This window comes from Pyrus communis, chromosome 8, assembly GCF_963583255.1.
Source record: "Pyrus communis chromosome 8, drPyrComm1.1, whole genome shotgun sequence".
Lineage (NCBI taxonomy): Eukaryota > Viridiplantae > Streptophyta > Magnoliopsida > Rosales > Rosaceae > Pyrus > Pyrus communis.
The window spans coordinates 24,727,883-24,742,314 of record NC_084810.1 but is presented as its reverse complement, the minus strand read 5'-3'; the positions used below and the strand labels follow the sequence as shown (position 1 = coordinate 24,742,314).

General features: G+C 35.0%; 1 protein-coding gene across 1 annotated transcript; it reads left to right on the top strand.

Annotated features, from left to right (window-relative positions):
- The first annotated feature begins 63 nt into the window (after positions 1 to 63).
- On the top strand, positions 64 to 8,626 carry LOC137742331 (peroxisome biogenesis protein 5). Its single transcript, XM_068482172.1, has 15 exons — positions 64 to 428; positions 528 to 659; positions 744 to 906; positions 1,436 to 1,629; positions 1,887 to 2,138; positions 2,816 to 2,938; positions 3,555 to 3,716; positions 4,500 to 4,693; positions 5,602 to 5,848; positions 6,079 to 6,163; positions 6,462 to 6,571; positions 6,749 to 6,973; positions 7,529 to 7,594; positions 7,863 to 7,957; positions 8,045 to 8,626. Exons 1-15 carry the CDS (start codon positions 309 to 311, stop codon positions 8,121 to 8,123), a joined length of 2,247 nt encoding a protein of 748 aa, XP_068338273.1. The 5' UTR covers positions 64 to 308; the 3' UTR covers positions 8,124 to 8,626.
- Positions 8,627 to 14,432: the final 5,806 nt, after the last annotated feature.

The following is a 14,432-nucleotide window of genomic DNA, read 5'->3' as shown; positions in this document are numbered from 1 at the left end:
AAAATAAATAAATAAAATAAATTCATCTGATAAGTTTGACATACCAAGACAATTTTAGCCCATCAGGGGAAGAAGAAGAAGAGGAGGAACTCAAACAGCTATCAAATCTCTCTCTCTCTCTCTCTCTCTCGCGCTCTCTCTCCTGTTATCCCCCCAATCCAAATCCCAACAACCCCACTTAATTTCTTCATATTTTTCTTAAATCATATGTAAATAATTCGCAGAAAAAAGATATACAGAGAGATATATTATACGGTGGTGGCGGTTGTATTGTAGTTCTGGTGTGGATTGAAGAAACATCGGCCGCCATGGCGATGCGCGACCTCGTTACCGGCGGAGCAGCTTGTGCGGTTCCAGGCCAATCTTCTTCCTCCAATCCTTTCGGCGCCCTCGCCAACGCCCTCATCGGCTCCTCCTCCAAGCAGCAGGTTCGTCTTCTCTTCCTCCTTTCTATCTCTCTGTATTTCGTTCGTTTCGATCAGCAATTCGGCGTCGTTTTGTTGAAATTCGATTTCTTTTTTGAGCAGGAGAGGTTGAAGGAGATACCTTCGTCGACGCCGACTGCTTCTGAGCCGCAGTTTTATCCCGACGGCCATGGACACCTGCAACAGCTCCCCGGCTCCGAGTTTGACCAGCCGTTTATGCAGCCCGGCACTCAGGTTTTACTTCCAAAGCTCCAATCTTTTTCCACTGCTTTAGTTTTAGCGTTGGACTTTACTTACTTAGCATTCGTTTTGTGTCAGAGCTCAGACTTTCTTCGGAACTTCAACTCCGTTGATGGCAACAGACTGCTTGACAATGCGTGGGACGAGATACAGAGTTCTCAGCCCGGGCCTATGCATATGCCTCAACACGACCGCATTTATGATATGGGGGCTTCTCCTCAGCTTCAACCGACTTTGGATGGTAAATTTCTCAAAGTGCTTGTCTTTGTAGTATTTACCTCAACCAAGGACTTTCGCTTCGTACATGTTATTCGCTTTTATAAGTAAGTAATGAGCGAACGACATAAATGGCAAGATTGCTTGATCAAGAATGGATAATGGTTTCTCTGTTTATCAACATTCGGAGATTAGTAGAGATGCTTGTGGCCGAGTATTTAGTTTATTTTTTCAGTTGCCAGTTAATATACGAAACAGTTTGTTGGCTCAAGTGAGCCCTCAAAGTGATCAATATGCATTTTTATTGAGATTTTATTGTTCATCCAGAAAAAGGAGAAGCTTTTTTGTGTTACTTCTCTTATTGGATGAGTTGTGTGTTGCTTATCATCTTCCCGTTTTGTGGTAGTAGTAGTACTTTATGCTTAGCCTAAACGTCTGGTTGTTGCTTCTGATCATCAAACAACCAGGGGTAGTGTCTATCTTCAGCATAAAGGATTAAAAAGTTTATTTTGAGATTTATCTTATTTTCTTTCCCTTCTAAATATGTGTTGCAGGGCCACCACAAAGGGTGTTGTCAAGCTTTTTGCACTCATTTGTTGAAAGTAGTCGTGGTGGAATGCCGTTTCGTCCTGCTCCACTTCCAGTGTTAGGATTGTCTGCTGGTGACAAACAATGTATACGTGATCGCACCAGCATCATGGCACGGCACTTCTTTGCTGATAAAAGTGAAGAGTTTATTAATGGGCAGGTTTGAAATTTCTCTTACCTATGTTATATGTGAAATTTACTATGTTATATTTGAAATGTATCTTTTTTTCTAGTAGAAGATGTCAGCTTGGTTTGTTTTATGAGCATTCAATTGTACATTTTTTCGGCCTCATAATCATTTTTTGCTTGTCTTCGGGGTTTGTTTCAGAATTTTGTATCTTGAGTTGCTCCACTTCTCTCCAAAGAGATTCATAGTCCCAACAGTTTATGTTAATTTTGTTATTTTTATTTTTCCAGGTAAATGCACTTTTATCTTCTTTAGATATTGACAGTGATGTCAATAGTAAAGGACCTCTGCCTTCAAGGTTTCGGGAACTAGACGATTATTGGAATGAATCCCAAGCTATAACAAAACCTGGTGCTCACGCTGCGCAAGGGTGGGTCACTGAATTTAGCCAACATAGGGTAGACCATGGTGATCCTAATTCATGGGCTCACTCATTTGAGCGACAACATGGTGCCAATGGTTGGGCTTCTGAATTTGAGCAGGTAAAGGAGTATTGTAACTTGTATTTCAATCATATTCATTGTTTCTATACTTTCTATTGATCAATCATTGACCTTCATAATGTGATGGAGAACGACACTAGGAACTAATTCTTGCTATAATCGATTTACTAATCAAGGAGGTTGGAAAATGTGTGCTTGAGTTAAAATTGGTGGTGGCGATATGTTAGGTTTTTTAGGGTAAGTTACAGTATTCTGGGGTTTGAGGGTTTTAGGTGTCAATGTATCTGAGGGTTTTTTAGGGTGATTTACAGTATTCTTGGGTTGGAAAATGTTTGGGCTGGAACCAGGGGCCTTGTTCGAGATGAAGATAAAAGAGCCCTAAAGATGTTTTTGAGGTTTCAAACACGTGATACATGGTGGAGTATGCTTGTAATATAAAGAAGCAGCAAAAAAAATTTAACCTAAGGGGAATAGAAAAGAAAAGAAAAGTAGAAGAATGTCCGAGTTCTGGGCTCTTAAATACGCTAGACTTATCACCTTAATTTGGGTGCATCACACTATTGTATGTGGGTTGACCTTGAACTGAAAGAGTAAGACTATGTTTATATGCTGCTTGATACCCCGTTGTAACATGATTTGGATTTCAAAACTATAATCAATTTAAATTTATATGAGAGCTATATTGATGCATAATTTTCTGTTTCGTGTGGTTACAGGAACAGTCCCAGTTGATGTCTGCAGATCATATGAGAGGTGGAAATATGGCAAGCTTAGCTGCAATGGAGCAGACTCGTATGCTTGCAAATACGCTGGCACAGAATGAAGACCCAAAGTTTCAGGTTTATAAACGTTCTTCAATCATGTGCTTCTGTAGTTTCCAAGACTGAATTTTTAAACTTTTTTTTATTTCTGAATACCACATCAGCAAATTAGTTTTGGAATCAAGCATACTCTTTCCAAGCTTTTGCAAGCCTTGTAATTGGCTTATCGTTTTTTGCTGAACCCATTGAACTGCAATAGTCACAGAATTTAAGATCATTGTAAATGATGACTAATGTTTGTAATATGTCAATTTTACACAATTTTTTTACTTTTAGTGCTTCTAAGTTTAAAAAACATAGAATTCCCGAGGATGATTCATCATGCAAAGTCCCATAAAAATTCTCATGAAATGCTCCAAATTCTGTTAACTGTATTCACTTTTTAGATGTCCTTGTTAGCTTGTGTCAACTTTCAGTTTTTGTAAGCAAACGCTTACATGAATTAATCCCTGGATGTTTTGGCATTAAATAGCTTGGGGGCAGTTAACTATCATGACATTTAGTCAGAACGTTATGATGGCCCCAATTACATGTGATTTTTCCCAAATATGAAGGGTATTACTAATGATTTATTTACATTGCATTTTGGAATTATTACTATCATAATTCATATATTTACTTTTGGGGCATGTAGAAGTCAAGGTTTCTCCAGTTTGTGTCAAAAATGAGTCGTGGTGAACTCATTATTGATGATAATCAAGTCAAGCCGGCCACATCGTCTGGGGACTGGGCATCAGAATATCAACAGCAGTATAATGCGGGTCCTAGTTGGGCTGACGAATATGCACGTGGCGAGGTAGGAATCTGGTCTGAATGCAAAATATTGTTTCCCTACTTTTATATTCCCTTTCAGTATCTGAAATATACCAACACATTTTGAGATAATTTTTCCTATTTGTACAAGTGATTCTACCAAATTACTTATTTTGGGGTGTTGAGGTGAGGTGTTCATGGTTCTGGCTTATGAATGATATGAAGAAGGGTGGCATGACTTATGGTGCGGGATGACACATAAAAGAAAAGGGGAAGTGGTTTTCTCAGACCCTTTTCTCCCCTGCACAACCCTGTTTATTTTGGGCCTTTGGATTGAATAAATCATAGGAGAATCAATTACAAAAATAAACAGGGGTGTCCGAAAATCATTTCACAAGAAAAAGCTTATACATACAAAAACTAATGTAACTGAATAGATGATTGTATTTCAAATGCAATTAAATTTTTGCACATAAACAAAGTTTAACATACACAATACTACGAATTAAGAATATGCTTCTATATCTTGGAGCGATCGAGCTTGTTTTGAAGCGGAAAAAACCAAGGATATTTACAAAATAATAAAATAAAATATTTGATTGTAATGCGACAAGGCCAGACATTCACTCTTGAAGGAAAATGAAACCATTTATAAACTTTTTTGTTGGTAAGTTAGTGTCACAATTGGAGTATAATACTGATTTACACGATCCTTCTATAAGGTAGCAAACTCATATATAAGCTTTTATTTTTAATACCTTGATTTGTTATGCAATGAGTTCACTCCAGTTCCAATTTCGGCTGTCTAATTATGATGGTTTTCCAGCTATCTCATGGACCCAATCAATGGGCAAATGAGTTTACTTCTGAACAAGAGCAGCATGGGTCAGTTGATGATCAGTGGGTCAATCAGTTTTCTAAGTTGCATGTTGATGACTGGGCAGAGGAATTTGGAAATCAGGTTGGTGAAGGACTCTTGGGGGACAGTTCAGCTGATACCTGGGCTAATGCATACGATGAGTAAGTCAAATTGTTCCTTTTTTTTTAAATAAAATGTTTTTCTACTTTATGAGCTTTATATTCTAGTTTGGAGAAGTTGGTATGATATATAATCCAATAGCTAATGAATTTGTGGCATATATTTGTAAAGTACACAACAGTAACCTTGGTCACGTTTGGTGCCTAGGATTCGATTAAATTAGATAACATACTAGATTCAGTTATGTTAGTTGAAGTAAGAAATGAAGGCGAATTTCTAAATTTTTTCCAAGGTGAAATAATTATTTGAATTAGTTATACGGTGTTGATATCTACCATTTTGTGGGGTATTGAAAGGGACAAGTTGGACAAAAGGTGGAAGTTGGCCTCCATTTCTTCCTTCCATACCTTGAATCTAATGAGTTATTCAATCCAATCCTAGGTCCTAAGCGTGTCCCTTAAGTTTGCAGTTATTTCAATTAAGTGAATCATGCATTTCTGTTGTTGGTTTTGGTGTGCACATTGACACCTATTGCTGAAACGAATGTATCTGATGACTTAAGTACTGGAAATTCAAGTGATGAAATGTTCAAATATTGGTCCCTTTTAAGCGTCACTCAACTTTCTTTATTGCAAAAGAGGTAAACTTGAGTAATGAAGAGTGGATTTTGCAGTTCATGAGCATGGGCTTTGTGAGATTCCCCGCTCTCTTGTTTCTTCTTGTATTGTTACCAACTTTGTATCCTATCATTTTAGATCAAAAGCAGAAAAAAGATTTGTATGGATACTTAATGGGTTTGTCAACTTATATGTCTGTCTGTTTGAGATATTTTGAGTAATAAATGTTGCTCCAAGTCCTCATTCATCAAAGGGGTGTGTTATTACTCACCTTTTATGGTATTCATTATTTAGTTCCTTAAAGCAACTTACCTTCCTTACACGAAAAACAGGTACATTAATGAGCAAGTAGCTACTAAACAGCATAGTGATGCTGCAAGGGGAGTTTACGTATTTTCCGATATGAATCCATATGTTGGTCACCCAAACCCACTAAAAGTAGGCCAGGAAATGTTCCACAAGGGTCTTCTGAGTGAAGCAGTGCTTGCATTAGAAGCTGAAGTTCTCAAGAACCCTGACAATGCTGAAGGTTGGAGGCTACTTGGAATAGCGCATGCAGAAAATGATGATGATCAACAGGTAATCCTACTATCTTGATATTTACTATCTAGTGTTTAGAAATTGTATACTTGTGGTATATTCCATGTAAGTTTATAACCCTATAGCATTGGTGGTCTCCGTATAGTCGTACTGTATGCTTTAAGTCAAGGAATCACTTTATTTCAACCCTGTGTCTGACTCATACATGCGTTTCAGTGTGTTTATTTTTATGGAATGACAATTAATGTCCTCAATTGTAATCTTTGCAGGCTATAGCAGGTATGATGCGTGCACAGGAGGCTGATCCGACAAATCTCGAAGTGCTTCTTGCTCTCGGAGTGAGTCATACAAATGGTCAGTCGTTCTTTCTGCATGTATAAGAAAATAGCAGAACCTCATTTGAGTAATCATTGGTTGAACGTTCTTTAAGGAATTGGTCAATGTATCGAGTCAATGACACCCCTCAAATACATAAATCTACATGTACATATATATATATATATATATATATATATATATATATATATGTATGTATATGGTTTTTTCTGTTTGCCAAAAAATGTGGTCTTTTTCTTTAGAATCAAAACTCTAGGAACCCAAGAAAATACTTCTTTAAAGTACTTAAGAACTGATATGACTCTTCAAATTGCAGAACTGGAGCAGGCAGCTGCTTTGAAATATTTATACGGATGGTTACGCCATCACCAAAAGTATGGGGTGCTTGCCAAACCAGAGCTGTCTGATTCCTTGTACTATGCTGATGTAAGTGTTCACTTTTAGAATCTTTATAGTTTTGTGGGTCCTAATATTCCAAATATATTCATCAGAGGATATTTTCTTTTCCCGAAATTGGTTTTTAGTGCATATTAGATTCAGGTTTGAGTTGCTTACTGTTACCCCTAAGCCTATATAGCGTATGAATAAAACTTTAATGTGCAGGTAGCGAGATTATTCAATGAAGCTGCTCAGATGTCACCTGATGATGCTGATGTGCACATAGTACTTGGTGTGCTTTACAACTTGTCAAGAGAATTTGACAAAGCTATTGAGTCATTCCGGACAGCTTTGAAACTAAAGCCGCAAGATTACTCACTTTGGAACAAGCTTGGAGCAACACAAGCAAACAGTGTTCAGAGTGCTGATGCGATACTGGCTTATCAACAGGTAATTTGTGTTATCAACCCTTACAGGGTTTCGTCTTCCTAAACTACCTTATATGGAAAAGGGCAGATGAATCCTTGCATTTGAGAGACTGAAAGCAGGACAATATAGTCACCTTAGTCACTGTAGCAATACGAAACTGTCTGCCATTTATAATACTAATATAAGCTTTTGTTAGTGAGTGTTAAGCAAATTGTTACTCATATGCTTCTTGAACTAGCGGCTTTCCAACATTGTTCAAAGACGAGTTTACAATTTTCCTGCAGCACTTATTGTCATTGCTTGAGGATAGAATGTAACAATAGTTTTATTTACATCTTTCCTTATTTATAAAGTAAACAATTCAATGTTTTTTATTTATAATTATTACTTATGTTCCTTTTGTTCCTTTCAATGGGCTTCGGTGCCTTTTAATTATATAGACTACGTGATAAATCATACAATTTTATTACTATAGTGTGCATATTTGTATTTCTGTGTTTAATCGACTTTCGTGAATATTTTATCTTATCGACTTTGGACTAACTTTTGTTTTTGGTTCTTTATCTGGGTGTACAGGCACTAGATTTGAAGCCTAACTATGTTCGTGCATGGGCAAATATGGGCATCAGTTATGCCAACCAGGTTTATCCCTCCACTGATTCATGCTTAGTATCGCTTTGAAATTTTAGACGGGGAATGAATTTTACTTTTTCCTGCCTTGTTTTGAGTTTGAATGATGTTTTGGTGTGAAACTTTGGTGCTGAGAGAGCACGTTATCAGTCTGTGATTTTAATTATTCATGTGGGCATGAATTTCGAACTCTTAGGATATTGTCTCCCAGTGTCTTAAATTTGCGATTCACAACAGTGCCTGACCCGTTACTTATTTTCCCCTTTTGTTTTGCAACTAGGGTATGTATGAGGATTCCATACGTTACTATGTCCGAGCACTGACCATGAATCCAAAGGCAGATAACGGTTGGCAATATTTAAGAATTTCTTTGAGGTAAGTTAATATCAAAGTTGGAAAAATCTGTCGCCTGTCTCTGCGATATGCCTACTAATTACGTAAGTATTCTTGTCTTTGTTGCAGCTGTGCTTCTAGGAATGACATGTTAGAAGCTTGCGATTCTCGGAATCTAGATGTCCTCCAGAAAGAGTTTCCATTATAGAACATAAATTTATTTCAGGTTGCCGGATGAAAAACCAAAATATGCAGCCTCTGGTGCTCCTGCTGATGCAGTGATTGTAGAGAACATTCACGTTTATGGTTCATCCTCTGGTGCTCCTTGGCAAAGTTTGCTGGTTTTGGTAAACATTATCCGACAGAGGCGTAACTCGGAAGAGCGAGTGGGGCCAATAAGAACTCATCGAAATGAAATAAGTTTCAGCACTTCGAAAATAAATCGTCAATGTGTAACGTTTCTTATGTATATCTGCTGTAGTTGTTTTGGCCATACTGTTTGAGCTCTTGATTTGTCAAATCTTTAAGATATTTCAGTATAAAGTTGAGAGTACTCTGCTAATTTCGCCTCTTTAAGAGCTGTTATTCCTTGAAGACGAAGGTCCTGTGTTCGAATCTTTTCTTTTTCAAGTTTCTCTTTTATATAAAATACTATAATGCCTTATTCTACTAAGTGAGGTCGGCTGTATGAATTTTAGAATTTTTTATTGAGCTCGGTTTTGGTCCAAGTCTTCTGTTAACTTTTAAATATTTCATATTTTTCCATAGCGTCTCTTTCTCAGTCTTGTTAGGTGCTCATGTCCTTTTGCTTTGAGTCTTAGTCTTACAATAGCTTTCATTTTTGGGTAAATTACACAAAACTACCTCAACTATAGGTCACACCACATTTTCATACCTCATGTTTTAAACATTGCAATATCATACCTCAACTTATGAATTCATTGCAATGTCATACATCCGTTAGTGATTCTGTCAAATTGGTCGTTAAGTGATGATTTAGCAAATGAAGGGCCCATATATTCGCTGACGTGGCAGTCCACTTGTGCCATTCAGAAATTATATATAAAATAAATCATTCAAAAAGAAAATTTGGCAAAAATTAAATTTAAAAAAATGGGCCCACCCCCTTCAAATCACTAAATCCACCTTGGTACTTGCCCGGGCCAGGGCCAGTCTTTCATGTGTATGTGCACATCGCACCGTACACTCACTTTGGATCCATTGTAGGTGCCAGTCATGTCCTAGATTGCTATAGGCAATTAGGACTCGTATGTGTTGCACACAGCGCCAGTCTTCACGTGATTGTAGTACTAGAGCGTATATCATTGTTACATCCAGTCATGTTCATGTCAGAATACCTCTGCATGAACTCGTGTGTTAGCATGTGTCGATAAGCACTCAATATGATATGTGATTTATGCGAGATTATGTGATTATAGACGTCATGCGCTTATTTACGAGATATTGTGCCGTATTGAATTCTTGAGATATTTCAGGCTATGGTAAGTATTTTCATAGTAGACCTAGTGTGTATATTTTGGAAACTATACTTGTTTTACGACGAGAGGTTATAAAATTAAAAGGTTTTTATAAAACTTTATTTTTAGACCCAGTCACCCTTGTTTTTCGCCCCTCCAGGTTTTAGTAGCTGAGTTTTCGTATCGACGAGGATTCTTGGCAAATCTGATATTGAAGACTAGCTTCGATGGTATAATTCTCAATCCACTCCATTGTAATTTACTTATGCTCTAACATCACGTGTGATATGGGTTTATTCCTGCTCACCAGCTCACTCTTATACTTAGGCACTTTTAGGTTTAAATTTACTCACATTTTCCACATCACTATACATTATGGCTTTATCACCCTCCTGGTGTTGACCAGCACAGCTCAATTCGTAGTCCAGGTGGACATTCTGGGTCGGGGTATGTTAGGAAAAACGTGGGTTATAACTCAGTTTTTGTGAAAAAATTGAAATTTTTAGTTTTAGGAAATATTTTGCGCGAGAATTAACGGAAATATTGCAAGACCTTTGTATGTGATTGTATCCTTTATTAGGTCTGGAAACTATTTTCCATTGATTTTTAAAGTTGAAAATAGAAAAAATAATGAAAAGTAATAGTGCCCCCCCCCCCCCCAAACCACACAAAAAAAAGATTTGTAGGTGTTTGAAATCTTAGGAATGTCTTGAATTAATTTTAAGAAACATGCAGTGCGTGTATGATGACTCTAACTTTAGTTTATAACAAATGTTGTAAAAGTTCTGAAAATCAATCAAAAAAATTGTTGGTTGTAACTCACAGTTTTTTTTGAAAAAAAAATTGAAACTTTTAGCTTTATGAAATATTTTGCGTCGGATTTCAGAAAAATATTACAAGACCTTTGGACTTGATCCTACCATTTATTAGGTCCCGGAACTATTTTTTATTGAGATTTAAAGTTTGAAAACAGAAAAATATCTTTAAATTTAAGTTTTAAATCATTGATTTCAAGTGTTTAAATATGAATTATAATAAATTTTACACAGATAAATATATTTTAAAGAATATGAATATGATAGTTTGTTGGTATGAGAAGGGAAACAAAAAAAAATTAACAAGAAAAAAAATTGAAAAGGAGAGATCGGTATGAAGCTATCGACTTTACTCCAGTTCAGTTGCTAAAGTGCCAACGACCGCCTTATTAAAGAATCGGTAGCAAAGTCTAGATCGTATCCTTTTCTATTTTTTTTTTTCATTGAATTTTTTCTCTTTCTACGTTACTTATCTAGATTCAAATACCTTTAGATTTTAGATTTAGATTTATATCGTTGTTTTCGATTTTTTAGGAATGGATTACAAGAAAAAAAATTTTAGGAATGGATTTATATTGTTTGTTATAACTCACAGTTTTTTTTGAAAAAAAAATTGAAATTTTTAGTTTTATGAAATATTTTGCGTCGGATTTCAAAAAAATATTGCAAGACCTTTGGACTTGATCCTACCATTTATTAGGTCTCGAAACTATTTTTTATTGAGATTTAAAGTTTGAAAACAGAAAAATATCTTTAAATTTAAGTTTTAAATCATTGATTTCAAGTGTTTAAATATGAATTATAATAGATTTTACACGGATAAATATATTTTAAAGAACACGAATATGATAGTTTGTTGTTATGGTAAGGGAAACAAAAAAAAAATTAACAAAAAAAAAAATGAAAAAAAAAAAATTGAAAAGGAAGGATCGGTATGAAGCTAGCGACTATACTCATTTCAGTTGCTAGAGCTCTAACGACTGCCTTAATAAAGGATCGGTAGCAAAGTCTAGATCGTATCCTTTTCTATTATTATTTTTTTTTCCATTGAATTTTTTCTCTTTCTACGTTACTTATTTAGATTCAAATACCTTTAGATTTTAGATTTAGATTTATATCGTTGTTTTCGAATTTTTAGGAATGGATTATAAGAAGAAAAAAATTTAGGAATGGATTTATATTGTTGGTTATAACTCACAGTTTTTTTTGAAAAAAATTGAAATTTTTAGCTTTATGAAATATTTTGCGTCGGATTTCAGGAAACTATTGCAAGACTTTTGGACTTGATCCTACCATTTATTAGGTCCCGGAACTATTTTTTATTGAGATTTAAAGTTTGAAAACTGAAAAATATCTTTAAATTTAAGTTTTAAATCGTTGATTTCTAGTGTTTAGGTATGAATTATAATAGATTTTACACAGATAAATATATTTTAAAGAACATGAATATGATAGTTTGTTGGTATGGTAAGGGAAACAAAAAAAAAAATTGAAAAGGAGGGATCGGTATGAAGCTAGCGACTTTAATGAAGTTCAGTTGCTAGAGCGCTAACGACTGCCTTGTTAAAGGATCGGTAGCAAAGTCTAAATCGTATCCTTTTCTATTTTTTTTTTCCATTGAAATTTTTTTCTTTCTACATTACTTATTTAGATTCAAATACCTTTAGATTTAGATTTATATCGTTGTTTTCGAATTTTTAGGCGTGGATTATAAGAAAAATAAAATTTAGGAATGGATTTATATTGTTGGTTATAACTCACAGTTTTTTTGAAAAAAAATTGAAATTTTTAGCTTTATGAAAATATTGCAAGACATTTGGACTTGATCCTACCATTTATTAGGTCCCGGAACTATTTTTTATTGAGATTTAAAGTTTGAAAACAGAAAAATATCTTTAAATTCAAGTTTTAAATCGTTGATTTCAAGTGTTTAAATATGAATTATAATAGATTTTACATGGATAAATATATTTTAAAGAACATGAATATGATAGTTTGTTGGTATGGTAAGGGAAACAAAAAAAAAATTAAAAAAAATAAAAAATAAAAAATAAAAAAATTTTAAAAAAAAAATTGAAAAGGAGGGATCGGTACGAAGCTAGCGACTTTACTTTAGTTGCTAGAGCGCTAACGACTACCTTATTAAAGGATCGGTAGCAAAGTCTAGATCTTATCCTTTTCTATTTTTTTTTCCTTTGAATTTTTTCTCTTTCTACGTTACTTATTTAGATTCAAATACCTTTAGATTTTAGATTTAGATTTATATCGTTGTTTTCGAATTTTTAGGAATGGATTATAAGAAAATTTTCACTGGGAATACATCTTGTAGAATATGAAGATGATAGTTTGGTGTTGTGGTATGAGAAAAACGAAAATTTAATAAAGTAGGGAACTGTTATTAGCACTCCACAAATCTCATTCTACACTCCTCACAAGTGTATTTTTCTTTTTAATTATAGAAAGTTTGGAGTACAAAATGAGATTTTTGGAGTACCAATAACAATTCCCATGAAATAAATCATAACATAAACAAAATTAATGGTTTGGCATAGGGAGACATGCCCCAAACTCACGTCGAAGCCCAAACTCATCCCGAGAACTCATGCCCTCGAGAAGGCCCAAGGCGAAGAAGATGCAGTGGAGGCCCATGAGGTTTAGGGTTTAGGGGCATGTGAATAGTAACGTTCTGAGTTCAAGTGTTTAGGGCCGTGTTAATAATATCTCCCTGAGTTCGATGCATTTCGGCACCCAATGCACTTGAATTTTTTCCCTCGCCGCAGCGTGGCAGAGAAACGCTTTTTCTAAAGACAAGGTTACTATTAAAACTTACGACTTTGGTGTGAATTCTATCATGGTTGATAGTGGCTTATAAATACCACACCCCCGACAACAATGCTTCGTCCGACCAACCATGGTTCTAGTCAGAGCATCTGTAGGTCTTCGGTTACATGGCCAAACATCTTGACCAATTGTCTCTCATCTTATTTTCAATTGCGATCAGTCATATTTTACATTGGATATCCTTGTTCTAAATCATGTATTTTCTTGTTCTATTTTTATAAATTTATCTCAAATTTGCATACCCCAAAGTTATATAATAGTGGAGTTATACGAATTCATCTGTTAAATTTTTCTTGAATTCTACGGGCACATTCATCTGCTTAACAATCTTTGCTGGAGGAGGATTCTCTACCCTCCTATTCTCATCTTCTTCCATCCCTTATTCTCACACATTACTTTTTGTCTTATTATCTCTATAAAAAAATCAATATGAAATATTGATATGGTTTAACCGTAACTGTTCAAATAGGAAGACATTGAAGATTAGAGAAATTAGGAGAATAGAAAATCCTCATCCTTCTTTGCTTGCTAAAATCGGCAATGTGAATTCTTAAAAGGGGACAGAGCCATCAAGGACCCAAATGGCATTTTCTTGTCCACAAATTCCAAAAGATTCCTGCAGCAGCAACAAAATAATGTGGGGGAAGCTAATGATTGTAGCAAATTTGTAAATCCCAAAATGCCATTTTAACCTAGGAAAATTAATAAAAAATATTTAGAAACTTTAAGTTTTAACAATAAGGATAAAATAAAGAGTAAATTAAATAGTACTATAATTAACTTTTTAGTGTAAAAATATGATTTTTCGTTAAAGAGAACAGTACCAGAAACTTTTCATTAGAGTTCCCTTTTAACTTTTGAATCTTGTAATCATAAGATAACACATAATTCAATGTTTCATGACTTCCCCCTATAAGGCTACACAAGCCTATAGACTAGAATTTAAAATTGAAGCCGAGCGACTCATTCAAAAGTGAGATTTTTTTATGAACTCTCTATTATATCACAGTTTAACATCAAATTTCATGTCAACGCTTTAAAATATTATACTAAATACATGAGGTGATAAAAAGTTTATCGAGAGTCATTTTTCAAAAAGTCCGATTATTATTTCTCCGTAAAATTTACTGGCCATGCCATGTCCATGTCCATGTCCTAATTGTTATTTGATATTCACAATACATTGTTCCTCCTTTGTGTGTGCGGTGAAACCAAAGCCAACCCAATGCCAGAGTGATATCTCACTCTAAATCAATCATTTGTGTTGGATAATGCAAGAGGATCCGAGTATGAATAAGAGAGGAGAGAAGTGCATGGCAGCACCACTGCACCAGCAATCCACAAATTTATTTGAGACTGCTTTCGTAGAAAAAACATGTGCTT